The following is a 25196-nucleotide window of genomic DNA, read 5'->3' on the forward strand; positions in this document are numbered from 1 at the left end:
GGGCCAAGAACATTTAAAAAATCCTAGATTTAAAAAATGTCTCTATTTTCTCACAGTATCCTTCCAATATCTAACTTAGCAACAGTTTTTAATAATTTGCCTTTATCAAGATTTTCTAAAGCATCCCAGTTATTTTTTGCAGACACAACTCACTTTCTGAACTCATGTTTTATCAGTTTATTAAATGACACCATTATAAGAAGAAGTCTGTACAAACGAGTTTGTTAAACCTAGAACCTACCTGGCAGGGGCAGCCATGGGGCTATGAAGGAGGATGCACTAACATGTCATCTCTCATAGCTTAGCATCCAGCCCGCCCCCCAGGCATCACGGGTACATTTTACACAGGGAATTTAGAACATCACCTAACTCGGTGGGTCAAGTTCATGGTGGTTGGCTAGTCCTCTGTAGAAATAGAAGGCTTATTGCATTGTCTCCTGTCTGGGTTGTCCTCTTGAGGCCTATAAGCATGGCTGCTCTTCCATGGGAAAGAAGTATGAGTTTACTTGAGGTAGTGTAGACTCCCCCTGAAACTGGTGGAGATTCTTGTTATCAAGTATCAAAGAAAGAGGTAAGTGTTTGGCAAAGAAACTAGAACTCAAAGAGGTTGATCACTGACTAAGGAACTGCAGAGCAAAGGGTGAGCCTGAGGAGGACAAGGGGATTTGCATTTCTCTCTCCGACTTTCCTCTTAGGTCTAGACTTTGAGGCTGGATGGTCCTCCCAGGCAGTAAGAGAGGGTCATTTCAGTTACTGGAAGCACGCAGAAAACGAAACCAGGAGGTAGCCCTAGACTTACCTCCAGGCTCACTATAAGTGAACTATTTGGTTAGACCGATTTATCTAGTTGCCTACACCCTTCTGAGTGTCTGTATTTATTCTGTTGTTATTACACTACTTTCCAGCTCTCTTTGTGCCAGAGAAGTAATAGGAGAAGGTTTTCCCACTGCTAGTGTGGAGGTGGCAGAGGCAAACACAGTGAATCTTGTGGACTATAAGTAGGACAACAGTGATTCAGTCATTCTTCCCTACGTGGAATTTCTACCTCCATTCTCTGCCAGGAATCTGGGTCTCACTGTATTTGGGGAAACTGCAGGGTGGCTTTATATTCTCTGACTGATATGGCATTTTGTAAAAGAAGCTTGATGTTTGATAGGAGGCCAGGTGAATTGATTTCAAAATGGAAAGAGGGAAGAACTACCCCTTACTGAGTGCCTCCTGGAGGCCAGGCATCCCGCTAACCCCTTCATGTAATCCAGTAATTCTCATAACCATTCCATGAGTTAAGTGGGTCACTCTAGGGTAAGGAAGAAATTGAAGGCCTAGAGAGATGAACTAACTTCCCCAAGTCACATATCTTCACTGACAGAGCTGGGATTTGAACCTGCAGCCATCTGATTTTAAAACCTGTGTTCCTTCCCTACATCACATAGCTCTACAGCAGTTTCAGATCCTAAAAGTCTAAGAAATAAGATGGGGATATTTTTAAAAGCTAATAACAAAAAGTAATATACAATATGGAGTCATACAGCTCCTCAAAAGAGACACAGAAAAACTGATTTTACTAACATTCATCCATAACCAACCAATCTGAAAACAGTGATTTAAAGAATTGTGGGGGATGGTATTTAATGGCGACTACAGTGCTGTATGAAAATTTCTATGCCATGAGACATAGAAAAACCGATTTTACTAAAATTCAACCATAACCAACCAATCTGAAACCAGCAATTTAACGAATTGTGGGGGATGTTATTTAATGGAGGCTATACAGTGCTGTATAATAATTTCTATGCCATTCTATGTTTTTGTTACCTCTACTCCTCAAAAGATTGGAAAGCTCTTTCCCTTAAAAGAAAGTATTACATAGAGAATAAACCCAATTAAAGGGAAGGTTAAAAAAAAATAAAGGAATGACCAGAACTATCAGATGGCTTTACCAATGCATAAACACTCCCACTCCAGAAAGCACCACTGTGGGAAAACACTGCCCCAGCCCTCTATCCGGTTCACCCGGACAAAGGTTAGCTAAACAAGAACTTACTTTACTGCACCTGCATTCTGAACATGAAACCACTTAAACGCTCACTTTAATTTAGATAATTAGAGTGTTAGTCCCTGAAAAAATATTCACTAAATTCGACTGCAATTAATGGACTTGAAATGGCAGGTTTGCTTTAGCCCAATGAACATGAATATTTTACGTATTCTGTACTCTATTATAATGATAATAGTTCTACTTTGTATGTAGTGCTACCTTAGCCCACACCATAATTTGTGTGAGAATAAGGCAATATTGTGAAATGGAAATATATTTCATCTGTTTTGGGAATGTACATGAAGTGAAGGCCCTTTGGTTACCAATTAATATAAAGAAGATGCCCGTGATTAATGCCTAAGTTGGTGTTTTTTTTTTGTTTTTTGCCTTTTCTAGGAATCCTAATTTCCTTTTGATAAAATAATTGGATTCAGAATTACTGGAAGGTATCTCTGCAGTCCTCCTGGCCCCCAAACATTAAACTACAAATCGCTTTTCAATGTCCTTTGCACATAAATGAACCCAGAACACTGGGACATCATCTCAGCTTTTATTTCTCAAGTCCTCCAGGACGATTTGCTTGTCTATCTGTGGTTCCTACTCACCTCAGTCAAATGAAAATCAAATTCAGGCAGCAAAGGAGTCTAATGAAACGCATCTGAAGGAAAGCATTTATTTGCCCTCTTGGAGAGGAAAAAGGCTAGAGAGGCACAAGATTTATACTTTAACTACAAAGGGACCCAATCGAGTTGAAACACTAGGATTCAGTTTTTGCAAGTCATTATGGCTAATGGCTCTTTACAAGGTCCTTTGTGATCTGGCCCCTGCCCCCTCCCCATCCTTATTCCCAATCCCACCTCCTCATTTGCCTGTTCTGGCCATACTGGTCAGCTTTTACAAAATCCATTATTTCTACACATGCCTATCTACGACTTCACTCAAATGTCTCCCTCAGAGGGGCTTCCCCTGCTCTTGAATTAGATGAAGACCCCATGTTTTTTCATTATTGTCTTTTTTTATAGCACATCATTTTTCCTTCAGAATGCTTCTCACAATTTGTAATTTCACTGACACCTGTGTACTGACTTGTCTAAGGTCTGCCTCTCGAGATGGACTGCAAGCTTCTTGAGGGCAAGGACCCTGTTTTGTTAATCAGGTGTACTCAGCACCACAGTAGATGAGATGCTTTATTTATTTTATTTTATTTTTATCTTTTTTGAGATAGAGTCTCACTCTGTGGCCCAGGCTGGGGTGCAGTGGTGCTATCTCGGCTCATTGCAAACTCTGCCTCCTGGGTTCACGCCATTCTCCTGACTCAGCCTCCCGAGTAGCTGGGACTACAGGCGCCCGACACCACGCCTGGCTAATTTTTTTGTATTTTTAGCAGAGATGGGGTTTCACCATGTTAGCCAGGATGGTCTCGATTTCCTGACCTCATGATCCGCCCACCTTGGCCTCCCAAAGTGCTGGGATTACAGGCATGAACCACTGCGCCCGGCCCGAGATGCTTGCTTTATTTATTGAATGAATGAATGAAGTACAGTTGCTTAAGGGCCTGGATGACAAAGAGTGGTAGAAGGCTCCTCCCCCTACTTCTGCACAGAAGCAGGTACCACTCTGGCCCCACATAGGTAGTGCCCTGTGACCTTCTGGAAGCAGCACTCCCCTTGTGGGCACTGGTGTCCTCATACTGGCTGGTGATACAGGTGAGGCTTCTTCAAGCAGTCTTTTGGGCAGGGAGCTAGTGAGACCACCACATGGTAACCAGCACTGAGAAAGTCATTTAAGGACCCCTGGGACATCCCTTTGGGGACTCCCAGTAATATCCCAGGGAAATACGTGTTATTACTGGCTAATCACTATTTAGCCTGCAAACAGTTGAACTGCATGGATATTTCAGATTATGCCTATAAGATTAAACTTACATTTAATTATTGCTAATTGAACACCTAAAGCCACTGTTCAGAGTTATTCTAAGTGCAGAGTTCTATATTTTTGACATAAAAAGTTCATCATTAAAAAATATCAAAAATTAATTTCTCATACTCATTCCTTATCTAATAAAAATTTTCATGAGCACTAAAGAAGAGCCAATTTTTCTTTTTCTTTTTCTTTTTAAAAGAAATCCTGAGAGCTCCAGCAAGCCTACAGTGCCAGAGGCTGAGAAGCCCATTAGAATAACCGATAGCATTTTTATGCTTCCCCGGAGTAATGCTGTCCAAATCATGTCCTCTAACCTGTATTCTACCTTTCTATTAGACACTGAGTTCCCCTTGTATGTCACTCTCACCTTATTACTCAATACCATGAACAAATACAAGAATTAGAGGCAAAATAGTTAGAAGGATATGTGAGGAATTGATAGTCAACCCTGAAAGGAAAGTCAGGGCAGTGGCTGAGAAATTCAGATGTCCTTTCTTGTCCTTCTGACCCTACATATCGCAGAAAGACAAGAAAGTGCAGAGCTCTGACAGCACGATCTTGACCCCAGATCTATTCAGCCAATGAAGAAATGAGCCATGAACGTGACTTTCTAAAAATCCAGTCAACAATCACAAACTGGTAAGGAGTCTCAGAAACTGTAATAAATTAGCCCTCCAAGGGGTGTATTACTGAAAAGATGCTTTGAATCTGATGGTCTGATTTTGAGTAACAAACCTCTCATCGCTGACCAAATTCTACAAGGATAAAGATTAAGGCATTAAATCTATTTCTCAAGTTTAATGGACAGCTCCCTCTTTACTTGTGTCAGAAGGGTACACTGGCCAGGCCCATGCGTTTGCACCTAAAGCTGTTCAGATGGTTTCCTGACTATGAATTCCTGCTATCTGGTTCTATAGCTCAGCAGACACAGAATCTGGCAAGAAAATTTTCTTTTATGGAATGGTTACCGTGGGTTATGCAGTATAGTGGGTGATTCTGAAAAACATTAGCCCAAGAACGAAATTGGAAAATATCACATGTATCCCCCAAATATGTGCAACTATGATATATCAATTTGAAAAGACACCAAAAAAAAAAAAAAAAACAAAGGAACAAAATTGGGCACAAACGTTGATGATACAATGGGGACAGCATAAACCTGATGACAAGGACAAGTTTCTAAATGTATCGGCAGGTGACCAGTCGAGATATCTCCTTGTTTTAAAATGAATCTGGGGTAAATGTATTTTTACACAACCTTTTGGATGCTAAACTTAAGTAGTGCAAGATTAAGAACTAGGCTTTCTTAGGATTGGCAAGAAAGTCTTTTTTTTTTTTTTTAAATGATACTATAAGATGCAGGATCAAATTTAAGATTATAATTAGATATGGAGCCAAAATAGTGATTATAAGCCCACAATGAATAAAAAATATATGGATTTAGTTTTCTTCCTTAACTTTCAAATTTTTTTGATTGGGCAAACAAGGAGCGGTATTACCTGTTATATAAGAAATCATGAGGCAGTGACTTCTCTTTTATTTTAACCAATGAAGTAAAAAAACAGCAGAGAGATTTCATCTGGGACTGGGAGACTTGCCTGTCAGGCTATTAACAAGTAGACTGTTCAACAAAAGAGCCATTTAATTTAAATCCTACACACTTGGTAATGTTAGAAAAATGTAAGTCATCACAAAGACTAGGTTTCCTGCACCAAACTAAGCCTACTTTACTTCCACTAGAAATATATTTTTGTCTTAAGTAGGGACTGATCAGAAAGTGTGGCGAGACTGAGTGTAATCTTCAAGCATATTTGATTCTGGAGTTAAAGGACAGATTAACATAAATTAAAACAAGGCAATCTAAAGTAATTGAAAAAAGCAAGACTCTACTGACTTAGTAGATATCTACGACTAATCCACCGGCAAGCTCTTGTTTCACCCAAGTGAAGTTAAGTACAGGTCTTAATTGGATTCTATCTCTGTACTAATGGTTTTAAAGAGGATATACAACTCTTAACTAAATACAAAGTAACAAAGTTAATTAGAAAATCAGGGCTTACAGTGTGGTTTACTGCTGCAATGAGTCATAATCATGTGACACAGAAACTGAGAACGTCTTTGGGGAAATTACAGATGTTATTTTATGCTAGAACTTCTTGGAAATAACATTTGCCCACATTTTGAAAGGTGGTTTTCAATCACTCCTTTCCCCCATCCCCAAATCGGAAGTTCTTTACAAATGACAGGTCTACCAACACTTCCCTGGAGAGCTGGTCATTCTATGTTAGAATCTGCAGATAGATAAGCACAGGGAGTCGCTGGGCTGGCAGAGGATTCAATCCTATGAATGGACACCACAGCTTAAGCTTCTGATTTAGTTTTCTAGGAGTTCTTTCTTTTTTCTAGGAATTCTTTCCTCCGCTTAATTCCTCTGAGTTTGGCGCAGAGGAGTATGGGCACTCTCTTGTGCTTTTATCAGATTTAAAAAATGATATTCTGTCAAAGCAAGAATTCTATGCATTTTACTTTAGTCTGTCTTTCTTAAATAAATTGTTCTTAAATAACTTCAAAAAATATATGTAACCCTTAGGTGTGTGATCAAACTAATGCTGAATCTGTGTGCTCTGTCTGTGCTTACGTTTGTGTTTGTGTGTGTGTGCACGTGGGCTCTCACTGCACATTCATTTGGGCCTGGTTTCCCAGCATTCTGCAGAGCAAACAGCTCTTTGGATGTTTAAAGCAACACTGTGATTCTACCACCTCTCAAGAGTTCAATTGCTGAATATCTTTATTTATTTATTTTTATTTTTTTGAGATGGAGTCTCGCTCTGTCGCCCAGGCTGGAGGGCAGTGGCACAATCTTGGCTCACTGCAACCTCCGCCTCCTGGGTTCAAACGATTCTCCTGCCTCAGCCCCCTGAGTAGCTGGGATTACAGGCACGCACCACCAGCTAATTTTTGTATTTTTAGTAGTGATGGGGTTTCACCATGTTGGTCAGGCTGGTCTTGAACTCCTGACCTCATGATCCGCCTGCCTTGGGCTCCCAAAGTGCTGGGATTACAGGCTTGAGCCACCATGCCTGGCCCAACTGCTGAATTATCTTAATTCATCTAGAAATGGTAGTCATTCATCTGCATGGAATTAGAATTATTATACAACACGGATGATACTTTTATATTAGATAGTCCAGCCTATCATTTGTGAATATTTAAAACATAATTTTGCCAGCTTTTAATATTAATGTCCAATTTTTCTATTTAGGGAATAAATATTATACCTCAGTAAAGATTTTTTTTAAAGAAAGAAAAGATAATTGGGAAACCAGGAGCAATGAGTTACAATCAAATAGGCTGCGGTGCCTTTTTGAAAACAGAAACCCTACGTCATATCTAACAGGTCAACATTTATTTCTGGTAAAAATATATAAGAAAAGTAATCAGCACAGCACCCCCAAAGTACTTATAGTCCTAATTCCCTAAGGTATTAAACTTAACACATAGACAACTTTTAATCAGGAATCACTCAGCTGTATTTATTGACATAATTCAACTAACCACAAGCCTGTCTAAACCCAGAAAGGGCTTAAGGAGTTTTCTTCCTTTATTCCCTGGCACCATTTCAAAATCATAGTACAGTTGTGTAATAAAGACACTATTTTAATAATGAATGCTTTTCTTCACTGAAAGTCAATATCAGTGAATATCACAGCATAATCACTGAAATGAATATGAGATGAAATATGTTCACTGTTTTCCAAGACTTTCATCGTAAAAGTGTACTGCTGCTCAGTAAATTGTGGATCACTCATAACAGACTTAAATATCCCTGACTGTAGCAGAAAGAACAGAGCACTTCGCACATCTAACCATATGCTCATGACTGAGCAGAGAGATTCTGTTGCTCCCATACTTGAGAGCCTAAGCGTACTTTGCCATTTTGTAGAGAAATAAAAGCTGAAGGCCATCTGGAGGATCCACTGCCTCCTGAGCAGCAATGTTAGTTTTAATCAAAACTGTAACTACTCATTTTGGTAAAAATTTATACCAATGCCATATATGTGGCATCTACACCATTCATACACATAAACACAATTTTTAAAAGTTAACTGGCACAGTTTTAAAACAGACTCCTAAAGACAGCAGAGAATCAAGTAAGGCAGAAAAGCAAAGGAGATTAGTGAGACTGGGAAAAAGGTATAGATGATGAAATGAGCTGAAGGCATCTCCAAAGATTATTATAAGCATAAAATAAAGTGACTATGGGCTGGGCGCGTTGGCTCACACCTGTAATCCCAGCACTTTGGGATGCCGAGGCGGGCGGATCATGAGGTCAGGAGATCGAGACCATTCTGGGTAACAGGGCGAAACCCCGTCTCTACTAAAAATACAAAAAAATTAGCCTGACATGGTGTTGGGTGCCTGTAGTCCCAGCTACTTGGGAGGCTGAGGCAGGAGAATGGTGTGAACCTGGGAGATGGAGCTTGCAGTCAGCCGAGATTGCACCATTGCACTCTAGCCTGGGTGACAGAGTGAGACTCCATCTCAAAAAAAAAAAAAAATTAAAATATAAAAGATAAAGTGACTATGAAATTCCAGTGCGTATGAGAATCACTTGGGATACCTGTTGAAAACACAAATTTCCACACTCTATGCCCAAAAGACAGCTGATGCTATATTTCTGGGCTGGAACCCAGAAACGTGCATTTTTAATAAGCATCCCAGATAAGACAGGCATCTCACAGCTCATACTTTGAGAGACACTCAGAATACTTAACCTTAGCAAGCACTAGGGGACAGAAGGCCTTTTTTTTTTTTTTTTTTTTTTTTTTTCCGAGACAGAGTCTCGCTCTGTCGCCCAGGCTGGAGTGCAGTGGCGTGATCTCGGCTCACTGCAACCTCTGCCTCCCAGGTTCAAGCAATTCTCCTGCCTCAGCCTCCTGAGTAGCTGGGATTACAGGTGTGCCCTACCAGATCCAGCTAATTTTTGTATTTTCAGTAGAGACAAAGTTTCTCCATGTTGGCCTGGCTGGTCTCAAACTCCTGACATCAAGTGATCTACTTGCCTCAGCCTCACAGAGTGCTAGGATTACAGGTGTGAGCTACCATTCCTGGCCAGAAGGCTGTCGAGACAAACCATATTCCTTTCCCAAGAGACCAGACTCAAAAGTCATGTGACAATTCAATTTCTGAGAGAAAGGCAAGGAACGTGGGAAAACGCAGAGAGGAAAAAAAAAATCAATCATAGTGAATTACTATTTCTTTTTTGGAAGATACAACAATATTTACATTATCCAAATCATCAATTCATGCAATAATCCAGTACTGAATTTGCATATGGTATACAATGTATTCATTTATCCAACATATTTATTTATTAAATGCCTATGTGTGTCAACAATGGTAGGGATGCAATAAAATAGAAGACAAGCGTTGCCCTAAAGATGCCTTCAACCTCCACACAAAGGAAGACAAGCACGCAGTAGTAGTACAGCAGGATGAAAGCCATACGTCTTGAGGTGGTAAAAACATGGTTCTCTGGCATTCTAGACAAGGAAAAGCTGTCCTCCAAACTGTGCAAGGAGTGGGGTGTCAGGCAGCAGAGGAGGCTTCATGATGGTGACATGTATGGTAAGTCTTGCAGGCAGACAGGTTTTAAACATGATTCTTCATGTGCAGGAAAAGAGCATCTCATGGGGGCATGAACAATAGTCCAAAAGTCTACTGAGAGAGCTTTGGGAACATCTATCACTAAAGTAAGTTTTCCTTCCAGTGACAACTAGTCAGTGACGCTCAAAATCTGTCAAAGGAAAACTACAGAAATGAATGCAGGCACACAGCTCCCTTCTCAGGAAACAGAAATTCCAACATCTGGTTCTAAACTCCACTTAAAGGAAACAGACATATGTTGCTACAAGGCTAGGGAAGGGTGGTATAAAAACACAGCAAAGGGCAGTCAGTGGGCACATTTCTGAAAGGCATCTGTCAAGCAGCTTCTCTTCCGGTGTATACACACAGTCAAACCCTGGCCTCTGTATTGAGCCGTGCAGATTGAAGTTCAGCAGCTTTGTAGGAGTCGGTAAGCAGGCCACATAACTGCTTAGCCTAACATACCCACTGGTGTTCCTTCTTCTATAGCTGAGGTTCTAAAACTTACTAAACTAATTCCTCAAAAATTTATATCACCAAGTCTGGAGAGAACTTAGAACTTTTGTTTTCTTTTGTACATATGAATTTTGTGTTTTGCATTTTTCCCCCGTGCTTCCATTGCAGAGAAAACTTATTTCTTGCCAGCTGCTTTCTCACCAGGAAGCAAAGGAAACAAGGAGTTTCTCTGCTGTCTCACTATCACTCATCCTTGGGAATCCTCTGAAACAACTAGAATAGGGACTCAGATTTGGTCTCTTTCCATTTGTCAGCCAACCCAGCCAGGCAAGATAAGCAAATTTATGCATGCATGTCCTCTAGGTTTTCATCTTGCAAACTTTTTTAAACCAACACCCACCCACGAGGCCTTGCCAATCTTATCAACGGCTATTTACACAAAGCCTAAAAATGTTTCCTGTTTCTTGCCTAAGGTAGTGCTGAGTTTAAGCACAAGTCAAGTGGGTTTATGATTTCAGTCTACAAACAGCACATTTCATTTCTGCACTGCTTTGCTTCTGCTCGAAAGAAATCACTTCATGTCACTATACTGGCCCTTCTTCAATCCAGATTCTGATTCGCGAAGGTCGGCACACTAAAGGCAGGCTACCCTGAAGCTAGGTATTGAAGACTTTTTGTAACCCGTGTTTGCCATATTCTAGTAAAACTCATAACATTCACTGCTCCATAACATATGCTATTGCTTTTTCAGCCTTTCACAATGCTGTAAGCATTTACTCCAATTCAAAAGAAAATGCTGATGGGAAAGAAACAGATTTTTAATCTATTTAAATGTTAGCTATTTTATATTATAGAAGCAGAAAAAATACACATGTAAGAAATCATTCAAACCTCTATATAAACTGGACTCTTTCTTTACACAGCTTTCCTCAGGTGAACTTATTTCATATTTGCAAACACTTTGAATTTTGCAATCTTGAAAGCAAAATTCTTAAAACACTAGAATCCTATAACTCAAAGTATCCTTTGTTTCTAAAGTAAATGTTATGATATATCTATATATATCAAAATGGGATTTGTTTATCTCTAACAAATGTTTATGGAGGGCCTGCTATGTGAAATGCAGTTTGGGGCACTGGGAATGTGGCAATTAACAAAACAGATTAAAATCCTGGCCTTAAAAAACTGATGCTCAAGGGGAAGTCCTATATAGCTGACAAAATAAATAAATGAAACATACAGGCTATTGAATGGGGGAGAGATTAGGTAGAATAACAAAATAAGAAAGAGGGTAGAGAGTTGGGGATGGTGTGCGATTTTAATGAGGCTGCTCAAGACCATTTTGTGAGGTAATATTTAAGCACCAGGGGGTGGGCATATATGGCCCTAAAGAAGGAGTGTCCTGGAAGAAGAGCAAGTTCAACAGCCGGGGTGGCTGGGGTGGGGTGAGCAAGGGGAAGAGCAGGAGAAGAGACATCTGAGAAGTGAGAGGGGACACAGTGCAGAGGACTAGAAGCCATGGCGATTGTGGGTGGAGAACCACTGCAGAGTTTTGATTGAACTATGAACACAATCTGGCTTACTTTAAAAAAAATCGAACTAAAAGTCACATATTATAAAGTTTGCCCCTTTAAAATGCACGATTCAGTGGTTTTTAGTAAAGTTACAAGGTTGTGCAGCCATTACTACTTCTAATTCCAGAATATTTTCATCACCCCAAAAAGAAACCCCATACTTAGTAGTCACTCCCCTGCCCCCCTCATTGCCAGCCCCTGGCAACCACTCTTCTGCTTTCTGACTCTATGGATTTGCCTACTCTGGACATTTCATATAAAGAATCACACCATATGTGGCCTTTTGCATCTGATTTACTTTACCTGGATCTCTGGCTGTTGAGATGAGGACAGGCTGAAGGGAGGCAAGTACAGAAGCTGGAATGGCAGCAAAGGGATGAATACAAGAACTCAACTGGGAGTTGAGAGGGGTTTGAAACATGATGGGATGTGAGATGGTGAGCAAAGGCAGGATCCTGGGCACATTCAGATGAGTTGGATGTGAAGTATGAGAGAAAGAAAAGTCAAGGACAATGCCCAGGGTTTTGGCCTGAGCACCTGGAAAGGTGGAGATGATGCCTATGAAGAGTCTAAGATTCCTGGAGGGGCAGGCTGGGAAGAAATACCAGGGGCTGGATTTTGAAGCTGTGGATTAAATCTTGGATGTCTATTACCTTTCCAAGTGAAGATGCTAAAAGGGGAGCTGAATATAAGTCTGGAATTCAAAATAAAAGTCTGGATCAAAGATATAAATTTGGGAGTTAAAGAGTGGAAGGTATTTAATACCACGAAACCTGATAAGATCAGCAAAGGAGCAAGTAGAGAAAGAGAAGAGATCTAAGGAAAGGGTCCTTGGACACATCAAGATTTATAGGTTAGAGAGATGAGGAGGAACCAACAAAAAAGACTGAGAAGGAAATACCAGTAAGATGGGAGAACTAGGAGAGGGTGGAGACTTAAAACCAAGTGAAAAAGCTTATCATGGAGAAGGGCATTGTCAACTACGCCCAATACTGCCAATAGGTCAAGCATGATAAGGACTGAGGATGAGCCTCAGGTTTAGGAACATGGCAGCCATTCACAGACCACGTGTCCTTTACCTTCCTTCTTTCTCCCCTCACTCCAGCCACGCCTACCTGTGCATCTGCCACTCCCTTTTGCAGGTGTGTTTTCCCCAGGTACAGCTTTGAAAAGAACAATTTGAGTGGAGTAGGAAGGTCAAAAGTCTGACTGAGGTGAATTTAAGAGACAGTGATAAGAAAGGAATCAAAGCCAGGGCAATTGTCTTTGATAAGTTTAGCTGTTAAGGGGTTGGACAGAAATAGCTGTAATGGGAAGTGGGGTAAAGACAGGGCTTTCTGAAGATAAGAGAAATAAAAACATATTCATATGCTGGTGGGACATATCTAGTAAAGAGGGAAATGAGGAGGGAGGGAGTAGAGATTTGCTAGGATTGGTTAGAGGGAACAAGATCAAATACATTAGTTTGTCAAATAATCAGCAATTAAAATAGAAAACATCCACTGGTCCATTGAAAAACAAACAAGGAAAAGCTATTTTTCTCCCAGGGGACACAAGAACCACCATCATTTAAAATTACCTGGATCCACTTTTTAAGGGTGAAGGTATAAATTATATGCAAAGTGTCAACACTGGGGAGTCAACAAGACCCAAGCGCGAGGAACATTACCAGTTGCAACAGTCTAGATACTTCTTCGGACCTCAGTTTTCAGTCTACAAGGTAGTGATTAAAACAACCTGTCCTCTTTACCTTATAGAATTGATGTGATGATCAAATGAAATACATAAACATTGTCTGTAGACACTTAAGTGTGATGTCCATGTAAGGCATTTTTAAGTGCTACTATATCAAAGAGTTAAGATATGCCTGTTCTTACTCCAACACTCTCTAAATAGAAATAATTTAGCTCCAAGAAGGGGAAAAAAGGCAAGCTGAAGAGTTTTTGGAAGAATAATTAACTAAAGCATAGAAAAAGAAAAGCTTTATGGTTATATATTGTATTTAAAATACACTCAATAAGTTGTACATGAAGTCTGCCTTAATTTCCTCCTTTTAAAAATTCAACAACAACAACAATAAAACCTTCCTAACTTTAGCTGAGCCTGGGGCAAAAAAAGAAGTACATTAAACTTGACTGTAGGTCTGAAGCAAGGACTATGCTTAAAAGAAGATGTGACCTAATGCCTTTCCGTGAAGCTCTCTTATTTTCTGTGTTCCTAGCCACCTGCCAGGATCAACTCCAATAAAAGAACAATCTGATCCTTGGCTTCTTGCCCAATAGGAGACATTAGTAGGTGTTTCAAAGAAGTTTTTGATTATTATTTTCACTTGCTGATTAATTTTCTATTCTGGATGCTTAGCATATGGACCATAGCTCTCTTCAAGGAAAATATATTTTGCAGGGTCTCCTGATCTAGCCATTAATTAACTGTTCTATTTCTTCTGGTAAACTAAGACACAAAAGTGTATACTTATGTTTTCTAATGAAGGAGAGTGTTCATCTTCATCAAGGAATTGGTAGGTGAACATAATGAATTCTTAGACAGAATTTAAAGTAGACACCAAAGTTGAATCAATCTTTTTTCTCAGCTTCCCTCTCACATTTGATTAGAAAATTTAGGTGAGAACTTAGCTGGCCTTAAATCTCACAAGATTGTAAAGGAAAACGTGAAAGACAAGATATATAAGGGAATACAACTCACACCACATAAATGCACGTTAAGTCACTTTCCTTTAAAATATGTCTGTGTCCCCTCATGTGTGGAGCCACTTGGCAAAGGAGTTGGAGCTTCATTGTGAAATCAATGTGTAGAGTTGATGTATAATCAGTAGGAAAAAATCTATTTTTTTCTAATTATAAAGGTATCTTTGTATCTGCATTTATGATATATCATTTATAGGTAAATAACATATTGGATATTATGTCTTTAGTCAGAATTCTAATCTCCCACTATAAACTCAATTACTCTTATTTACATAAAATAATTCACTTTGTAATGATTTACATTCCAAAGTTACTAGGAACAAATTATTCTGATAGGTGTGTGTATCTACCTTAAACTCCCTCTCAGTCATATACTCTAGCATTATTGGGGAAGGACTTATTTTGAATAAGTTATTTTTTAAAGTAAAACATATCACTTAAGGGGCTGGGAGTGGTGGCTCACGCCTGTAATCCCAGCACTCTGGGAGGCCAAGGCAGGCGGATCACTTGAGGTCAGGAGTTCGAAACCAGCCTGGCCAACATGGCAAAACCCTGTCTCTACTAAAAATACAAAAATCAGCCAGGCATGGTGGCACGCGCCTGTAGTCCCAAGCTACTTGGGAGGCTGAGGCACGAGAATTGCTTGGACACGGGAGGTGGAAGTTGCAATGGGCTGAGATTACACCACTGCACTCCAGCCTGGGTGACAGAGTGAGACCCTGTCTAAAAAAAAACAAAAACAAAAACAAACATAAAGCATATCATTTAAGGGGAGCATGTCATTTCAAAAATCAGTTTTGATTTGAATATTTTTAATAAGACATTATCATAATATATATTCCAAGTAATACATTATTAGAGTTAATATAATTAATAATTAACATAATTATTAATATGCTAACTAATCTTGATTACTTAGGGTTATTATGATTATACAGTAATACATCATAAAATCTCTATAAAGTCAGAATTTGCTGAAGAGCATGGAGCTATTCATCCTCACCCTAGGTGGAACCAGGCTACACATTTTCTCAGATGGCTATGTCTGCCTCTTAGAGCTTTTCTGCCTCCTTTGCTTTGTCAGGAGGTCTATGGGTGGTTGCTTGCTCCTATCAGCAGGCCTATGTTGAGCAGGCTCCCCTATCTCCGTGCAGCTATCTTATGATTCTAAAGGAGGTAGAAAGACCCACAGTTTCAAAGTGAAATCCTTCTGCCACAACTCAGCTGCATGGTTCTAGACACACCACTGAACCTCTTTAGGAATTCATTTCCTTCTCTATACAGTGAAAGAACCGGCCTGAATGATCTTTAAGTTCCCATCCAAACCTGAGATTTTATAATGAATATTGCTGAGGGCTGAAAAAACGAATTCTAAGTTTATTAGAACTGTGTCCAAAAAGAGAATATAGAAACTCTGAGTAAGGGTCTCAGAGGTTCCTATGCTTTAGTGCACAGAATTGATAGCATCTTATTTTTGTTACATCATGGACTTTGGGGTCTTCTAAGTTCTTTGTTATATTTCCAATAAATGAGGCTCCTCATTGGATAAATCATGTCCAGATATATGAGACAGGATTACATTAAGAGCTTTTGAAAAAAAGAAAATTAAATATGACTTTTTTTTTTTTTGAGCCGTAGTTTCACTTTTGTTGTGCAATGGCGTGATCTCGGCTCACTGCAACCTCAGCCTCCCAGGTTCAAGCGATTCTCCTGCCTCAGCTTCTCGAGTAGTTGAGATTACGGGCGTACACCACCCATGCCTGGCTAATTTTGTATTTTTAGTAGAGGCAGGGTTTCACCAAATAGGCCATGCTGGTCTCTAACTCCTGACCTCAGGTGGTCCACACACCTTGGCCTCCCAAAGTGCTGGGATTATAGGCGTGAGTCACGGCGCCCGTCCAAATATGATTCTTAAATATACTTCTACATAAAAGATAAGAATTCAAGAATTATATTCAGAGTGAATTATTCCTTAATGAATACTTTTGCTTCCAAACACATTTACATTTTATATACCAACAAAATGACAGTGCATACTAAAAAACAATTTACCTATAACTACATCGTGACCATCCACCAAGCCAGCAGAGAAGAGCTCCTGAGATACACCATCTGCTGTATCTGTCCCAAATGTGAAATGAATATGTATTAGTAACCATAACATAAAAATCAACAACCCAGTACAATGTAAAATATATATTTTTCATTTACTAAAATCGCCCGTGAGTTTTAATTCAACAATTCAGACTCTATCAGGAGAAAATCAGAAGCAACATGAAATACATTTTGCCACATGCCATTTGCATCTTGCTATTTATTCAACAGAAGTTATGCAAAATTATTTTTTCTATTTTTGGCGAACTAAAAAACTTGTGCCCTCTGGCTACTATCTGAATTAATCTTCAAATGCACCTCCAGAAGTTATAACTGTTTCCTATGACACTGCTTTTCTTTCCTGCCAAGGTTAATCCCACCTACCATCATCAATCCTTTTTTATCATTAGTAGCTATGGAGTGAATTACAGCAAAGGTTGAATGGGTAGCATCTGATATAACCTTGTATTTTGTACAAACAGCCTATGAGCTTGTTGGACTATTAAGATGAGCTATTTAAATGTATACTATTAAGAAACTCCTTTAACATGACATTGATCATTTGATAGCAACAGATTCATTGTCTTAGAAAAATGTGGTTGAATAAAATACCGTACTTTCTCAATGGTAAGTGACAGGAGTTCGCAATCTCATAAGGATGGGCTAAAGAGGCTGCGGCAAGTGAATACAGCTGGAATTACTTAATTGAAAGGTTACGAATGAACATGATAACACTGTAATCTTCTATTTGGAGGCTTTGTAAAGAGAAATTGATAAATTGCAAGTTGCTCAGAAGAACTGTTATAAGCCCCCACGTTTTTACAAGGGAGCTGACTCGGTTCAAGGGAGCTGACTTGGTCCCCAGGGACTTCAGATATTCTCACAAATATTTAGAATTGTAGCTTGGTAAGAAGAAACTGGCTCAGCAGGCTGTAACACTCTAGATGGGGGTTTGACAGAAATGTCTTCCAAAGTCAGGGGGCACCTGAAAGTACAGCTGCTAAATCAAATGAGCATCTAAACGAAATTGCGGCTTGTGACACCAAAAGCTGCCCTAACCATAAACTGCGTTTCCTTACTTCATCTGTGCTTCAGATGTGGTGACTATGTAAGTGGGCTGGTGTGTGTGTGTGTGTGTATATATGTGTTTGCATGTGTGCATATAGGTGTGAGTGTGCAGCTGGAGGTACATTTCTATTTCACAATTCTTGGGGTTTAAAGAGCTTGCCCAGTGTCTGACACATAGTAAATACTCAATAAATGGTAACTATGATGATGATGCAGCAGCCAAAGATCATTTGAAACACACCTTACACTTTATACTTCCAGAGAAACTGTGGTATTCTGCCATTTTACTGATTCCATTTCATAATGAAGTCATAATGAAATGGAATAAAATGAAGTAAATGGCAAAGAAATATATAGGAATCTTACTAAACTATAAAGTTCCATGTAAGATGAGCTTGTCTTAGGCTTTGCCCTTTTTGCCAGCAGTACAAAAAGCACCTTGGCCCAGTGCAATGGCTCATATCTGTAATTCCAGCACGTTAGGAGGCCAAGGCGAGATGACTGCTTGAGCCCAGGAGTTACAGACCAGTCTGGGCAACATAGGGAGACGCCGTCTCTACAAAGCGTAAAAAATTAGCTGGGCATGGTGGCATGTACCTGTGGTCCCAGCTACTTGGGAGGCTGGGTGGAAGGATCACTTGAGCCTGGGAGGTCAAGGCTGCAGTGAGCTCCAGTCAGGGTAACAGAGTGAAACCCTGTCTATTTTTTAAAAAAGAAAATAAAAAAATAAAAATAAAACACCTTATAAAGTCTCTTCATGATAAAATGATCCCATAATAATGGAAGTTGGGGTAGCATAATAAGAGGCTCTACTCTGAACATGATTTAGCTTTCTGAAGCTGCTAGAACATTCAGCCTCATAACTGGCATCTTCCTGGATGTTACTCAAATCTTTAGGGAAATAAGTGAACTGAATCAAAGAGCCTAACACCTAGTAGGCACTGAGCAGATAGCAGGTAGTCATTCATTATATTTCTACTGATTGGTCATCTGCTGAAGCATCTGGATGTGTTACCCATCATTTCTAAAGTATCAGTAAGATCTTACACTTAAGTAAGGAGCTGTAATCACAGAATGTAGCCAAAAATGAAATAATCAAAGCTGCATTGAGGGATAGCACTAAAACAGTACCAAAATGATTGACATTCCCAAATGATTAAAGCATACAGCATGTCCTACTGTTTTCAGGACTCCTGGGCACCAGATGAGTCATACCAAAATGGCAAACAGGTACTGCTGGCTGATCCAAATGGGAAATATTCCATATCTGCATTTGTGCCATTAGGCAATTATTTTGTATGCATGTAAGTAAGATACTAGTGGTAGTTTAGAACAGAAGTGTGAAATAACTTATTTCATGTTTCATTAGTAATCTATTTTTCTTTAAGCTGTTTAACATCCCTGGTGCCTAAACAGGATAAATATTCATGTATTAATTTCTGGTTTCCAGAGCACATGGGGCACACTAAACACAAAGGGCTTGTCCTCAAGTGAGGAAAGAGAATATTTTATGTTATACATTTTGTGCCATATATATTTATTCACATGTATATACAGCACAAGCATAATGCATGTGAACTGCACACAGATTTACTGTAAGCAAAGTCTAGAATACAGACAGCATCAATAGTCACAGAGGTGCAGTGATATATGCACATCGCTTCCTTTAATAATGGGCCTGTGCTCTGCCGCCCAGCGAAGGCCGGCTGTCATTAGGCAGACAATGCCATGGGTTCTGTCTGTGCAACAGAAGCAGGGACTGTTAATCTAAATGTGGCAAAAGCAGCTGCCAAAGCCAGTGCCAATGGTCCAGTAATGCTGACAGGGCCATGTTACCCACAAAAGTCCTGAGCTCATATTCACTTCTTTGTTACCTCTTAAAATTAAAATTGATTTTCATTGCCATAGTCAATTTTAAACAATCAGATGAAAAGAAACAATCTTAAAATAAGAATCTGTTCTTTCTACTTGCTGTACTTGAAACATTTATTATATAATTACTAGATTTTATCACAGCATGGCCTGGTCAATATTTTTATATTATGACAAAATAGATAGCTTTTTGACAACACTAGCTGGTGCTGTACAATTTCATAAACCAACTCTAAATTGTCAAAGATGGATACCTCCGGAAAGAAAGATCAATTAGCAAATCCATCAGGGCCTTATGTCCATTTATTTATTGAGACAAAGTCTCGCTCTGTCACCCGGGCTGGACTGCAGTGGCACAATCTTGACTCAATGCACCCTCTGCCTCCCAGGTTCAAGTGATTCTCTTGCCTCAGCCTCCCAAGTAGCTGGGACTAAAGCTGTGCACCACCACACCCGGCTAGTTTTTGTATTTTTAGTAGATATGGGGTTTCACCATGTTGGCCAGGCTGATCTCACACTCCTAGCCTCAAGTGATCCACCCACCTCAGCCTCTCAAAGTGCTGAGATTACAGGTGTGAGCCACTGTGCCTGGCCTGTACATTTATTTTTAAAAGATACTTCATATTTTAGTTTAATTCAAATATACCAGGAATCCTGAAATCTTTGCATTTACAGAAGACTAGCAATCAGGGACCAGTAAGCCTATGGCCAAGTATTGCCCAGGAATATTTTGTTTGGCTGGTGGCCTTTGTTCAAAAAAAAAAAAACAACACTACTGAACATGAGTGAAATAAGACAGGAAATCCTCCAGTTTCCTGAAGTGCTCACCATTCACTTTGGCTTCTGTGGACATCTGAGTTTGTGTCTTCCTGCAGGTAATAACCGCAGAGGGGGTCAAAGGGTTTACTGATGGACCAGCTATCAAGCTAGAAAGTTCTTGTACTTCAGAGTTTTCAAAATTTTAGTAAACACTCCCCAATAGAGGCTTCATGTAATCTGAGCTGAGATCACAGAAGCAAAGTATATTACCTTTTTGTATGATCCCACTGCTGCTCAACCCTCATTAGGACTGTGGTATGCTTCTCATCACATTCACCATCATTTCCTTTAGGGCCTGCATTACCATAGCAATACTTATTTTCATGGTTGAGCTAATCTATCTAACTTATATTGGTATGTATACTGTGCCGCATGTGTCACTGAGATTCATGTAGTCAGCTGTGGTTTGGTTTGGAATCCTTAGAAGTATCAAAAGTCCTTCCTTCTATCTATCTCTCCTTCCTTCCTTCACTATTAAACAGCAGTTTTAAATAGCAGATTATAACCACATGCTTGTAATCAATTTCTGCAATGCTCTTTGAGGCAATAAAATAATAACTTCAATTAAAACTTACCTCTTCCTGGAGTAAACTCAAATCGGATGTCATTAAGTTCCTTTCTGGAGTTTCTGAAATACATAACATATAATACATTAAAGTCTAGGGAAGCAGAGTTTAGTCGAACTACATGTATTCAGATTTTCACAAGATGCTACTAACATGTGGATAACATTTTACAGTTTGAGGTTCCCTCCAAGTATTTTGTTAACTGGAAAAGATAGTTATGACAGTAATAATGAAGAGATTTGTTTAATTTGATTGAATTTACCTCATATAAACATGCTTATATCACAAAATTCCAAAAACAAAATGTTCATTTTAAAAAATCTGCACCAAACAGGAAAACTTAATTTTTTTTTTTTTTTTTTTTTTTTTTTTTGAGACAGAGTTTCACTCTTGTTGTCCAGGCTGGAGTGCAATGGTGTGATCTCACTGCAACCTCCGTCTCCCAGGTTCAAGCTATTCTCCTGCCTCAGCCTCCTGAGTAGCTGGAATTACAGGCATGTGCCACCATGTCCGGCTAATTTTTTGTATTTTTAGTAGAGATGGGGTTTCTCCATGTTGGTCAGGCTGGTCCCAAACTCCCGACCTCAGGTGATCCCCCCAGCCTCGGCCTCCCAAAGTGCTGGGATTACAGGCATGAGCCACCACACCCGGCCAATATAATTTTATTAAAAATTTCAGAAGCCTTTAGTCTAAAATAAATGGTATCCATTGCATTTTTCATATTTTTTCTTGAAAAATACTATTTTATTAAATCATTTTTAAAAGTGAAACAAACAGGGAAGACGGTCTCAGTGACAGAATTCAAGAAGCACTACACATTAAATCATGTAGCACAACACCAAGAAAAAGGTATGCATTTGGTAGCTTAAAATTTTATCTAAATTTAAAAGTTTTATATATTCAGTGGGCAATTTTGCAACATTTTGCCCCATGAATATATAAAACTTTAAGTAAATGTAAAGGCTTACACAAAACTGAAAAATATACATGTATATGCAATTTAAAAATTAAATGGCACTGGGGAGATATGAAATACATAAATATCTGAGACACAAGTTTTCCATTCAAATTAATTTTAAGAAATGATAATAAGGGGCAGTGAGCTATAATTAGAATAGTTTCAAATTCTTGTAAGAACACTAAAATATTATAAGTATCAACAGATGCTAGAATTAAGGTTAATAAAAACATCTTAAGAAATTGCAGTAGAAGCCAGGCACAGTGGCTCACGCCTGTAATCCCAGAACTTTGAGAGGCTGAGGCAGGTGGATCACTTGAGGTTAGGAGTTTGAGACCAGCCTGGCCAACATGGTGAAACCCCATCTCTACTAAAAATACAAGAATTACCTGGGAGTGGTGGCACATCCCTGTAATCCCAGCTACTCAGGAGGCTGAGGCAGGAGAACTGGAACCCGGCAGGTATTGCAGTTAGCCAAAATCACACCACTGCATTACAGCTTGGGTGGCAGAGCAAGAGTTCATCTCATTTTTAAGAAAAGAAAGAAAGAAATTGCAGTAGGAAACATGAACTAGTATTAGCTGAGCCTCTGAAAGTGTCTAAGACAGAGTCAGAGATGGCCTGAATACCCATCCCTGAACATCCTCCTGAGGAGCTGGGAAACTGAGCATTCGCACTGTAAAGCTCTGTGTAAAACCTCCTGGTCTCTGTGAACTGTGCCCAAACCACAAGGAAGCTGGTCTCTGGGCCCTTTTTGGTCCACAGCCTGATTTTGGTTCTTTATGTCCTACCACATCCAACCACACTAAGAGCGAGGAGGCCCACAAGGATGCACAGGGCATGGCACTTGCTGAAAGAATGCCCTTTTCCTCAGTGTCTAGAAAGCCAGCCCAAGTCTCACACCTTTCCATAAACAAAACAGGGAGAAGTAAAGGGCCAATACCTCAAGACACGTCCAAGCCCACACCCAGATATGAGAGCCTTGGACCTTGAACTTTGTATCTCCCTTCAGGTTTCCCCAACCTTGACTTTATCACTACTCCCCTCAGGGCTAAAATGGGACCAGGGACTGCCGCAGTTCCTATAACTGTGCTTCTTTTAGGACCTGTGGAAATCTGAAAACTGTGAAAATTGTGGATCCTCACCCTAAAAGAAAGTAGATACAGCAGTCCCCCTTTATCCGTGATTTCACGTTTCATGGTTTCGGTTACCCATGTCAGTATAATAAAATATTCTGAGAGAGAGAGACCACATTCACATATCCTTTATGCCACTATATTGTTGTAATTGTTCTATTTTATTATTAGTTCTTGTTGTTAACCTCTCACTGTGCCTAATTTATAAATTAAGCTTTATCATAAGTACGTATATATAGGGAAAAACATACTGCATAGATGGTTCAGTACTATCTTTGGCTTCAGTTATCCACAGTGGTTTTGAAACGTACCCTTGCGAAGATATGGAGGGATTACCGCACATAACTTATGCACAAAATTGTAGGTAACTACAGAGGATTTAGAAATCATGTTGGACCCCAGACTAAAGAACCCTGCCCTGGAGGTGGAGTGTACCATTCACAACAGTGCCTGCAGTGGGAGGATGGTGTGTGTGCTGCACTGTTTAAATAGCTTAAACTTTCTTTTTATTTATTTATTTTTTTGAGATGGAGTCTTGCTCTGTCGCCTGTCTCCCAGGCTGGAATGCAGTGGCAAGATCTTGGCTCACTGCAACCTCTGCCTCCCGGGTTCTAGCAATTTTCCTGCCTCAGCCTCCCGAGCAGCTGGGACTACAGGAGTGTGCTACCGCGCCCAGCTAATTTTTTGTATTTTTAGTAGAGACAGGGTTTCACCATGTTGGCCAGGCTGGCCTTGAACTCCTGACCTCAAGTGATCCGCCTGCCTCAGCCTCCCAAAGTGTTGGGATTACAGGTGTAAGCCACTGCGCCTGGCAAAGTTTCTTAATAAACTACCAATGTCACCACTGCACATTTACATAGTGCTTTCATATATATTAGCAGTTCTCAAACTTTTTGGTCTTAGGACACTTTTATGTTCTTAAAAAGTATTGAGGACCCCTAAAGAGATTTTGTTTATGTGGACTATATCTATCAAAGTTTACTATATTAGAAATTAAAATTGACAATTTAAAAAAGTTTATTAATTTGAAAATGACAACCCCATTATATGTCAATATAAATTTTATATGAAAAATTACTTTCCTTTTCAAAATGAAAACAAGTCAGTGAAAAAGAGTCCACTGCTTCACAGTTTTGTAAACCTCTGTAATATCAGGCTTAGGATAGCTCGAATCTTACAATTGTTTCTGCAAGCTGTTGCAATGTTGAATGTTACAGAGACAGGAATTGAAAAATTCCACAGAATATGTGTGAAAGAGTGAAAAAGGCAAGTAATTTCTTGCTACTATTATAAAAATAGTTTTGACCTCATGGGCTCCCTGAAAGGGTCTCAAAGACTCCCAGGGTCACTGGACTACATTTTAAGTAACACTAATATATAAATGTATACACATACACACATATGCATGTACACATAATATACATATATATGTATATATTATATATAATTAAATGAGATTATGTATCATATATAATCATTTATTATATATCATATATAATCTCATTTAATTCCAATAATTAATCTTTGAGATATGCAAAGAGGTATTATTTGTTTTCCATTTTTTCCATGATTGTGTTCAACGGCTTCTCCAAGTTTACAAATTTAATGAATGGCAGAGTGAAGGCCAATAATTCCATACTGAAGGTACCAAATACAAACAGAAATGCTCAATTCCTTTAACTTTTAAGAGAAAGCAATATTATTCCCCAAGATTTTGCATGTTCTCATAAAACAATCACCAAGCATTCATTTCCTTAATAGTCTTGGTTTTATGTGCTGTATATGAGCAATGATTCACTTCAAACTAAAGTAGTCCAATAAGAAAACAACCATGAGGAAAGCAAGTATTTATAATGTATTTAATAATAAAATGACAGGAAAAAAATGAGGAATTTGGTTGGACATTAATTTGTGTCATTGTTCATTTCCTCTCTTCCTTTCCATCGGTCTTATTTAAATATATTTATTCTAGTAAGGTCATGAGAAGAGAGGTGTAAGAACTGTACCCAGAATATCACTATGCATATCCTGATGCTTCAAATATTAATAACACAAAAAGTAATATCCAACACCCATAATCTCTGCCTATATCAACTGTGGTTCAAGTTATGGAGGCTGCATAGTCAAGTCATTCTTTTATGACTCTGAACCTAAAATACTTGCCTTTGAAAAGATCACAGTGATTGATTGTGAGTAGTAGACTTGTCCCATCAAGATTAAATATAGTTGGAAAAATGCCTAATTGGAGCAAACTACTGAAGGTCATCTTTTTATAAAGAATTAATCTTTTCAGACTCATACTTAACACCTTTAATTGAAAGTACATTTACTTTAATTGATA

General features: G+C 39.1%; 1 protein-coding gene across 3 annotated transcripts in view; it reads right to left on the minus strand.

The window, feature by feature from the left end:
- Positions 1–25196, minus strand: part of STK39 (serine/threonine kinase 39) — a 296359-nt gene that overhangs the window by 42138 nt on the left and 229025 nt on the right. For all 3 annotated transcript variants that reach the window (XM_055108709.2, XM_034954433.3, XM_063595436.1), the window contains 2 exons: positions 20771–20823; positions 16395–16463 (listed from right to left, as the gene is read on the minus strand). In XM_055108709.2, the coding sequence (XP_054964684.1) occupies positions 16395–16463; positions 20771–20823 (122 nt within the window). The remainder of the gene's footprint in view (positions 1–16394; positions 16464–20770; positions 20824–25196) is intronic.

Source organism: Pan paniscus, chromosome 13, assembly GCF_029289425.2.
Source record: "Pan paniscus chromosome 13, NHGRI_mPanPan1-v2.0_pri, whole genome shotgun sequence".
Taxonomy (NCBI): domain Eukaryota; kingdom Metazoa; phylum Chordata; class Mammalia; order Primates; family Hominidae; genus Pan; species Pan paniscus.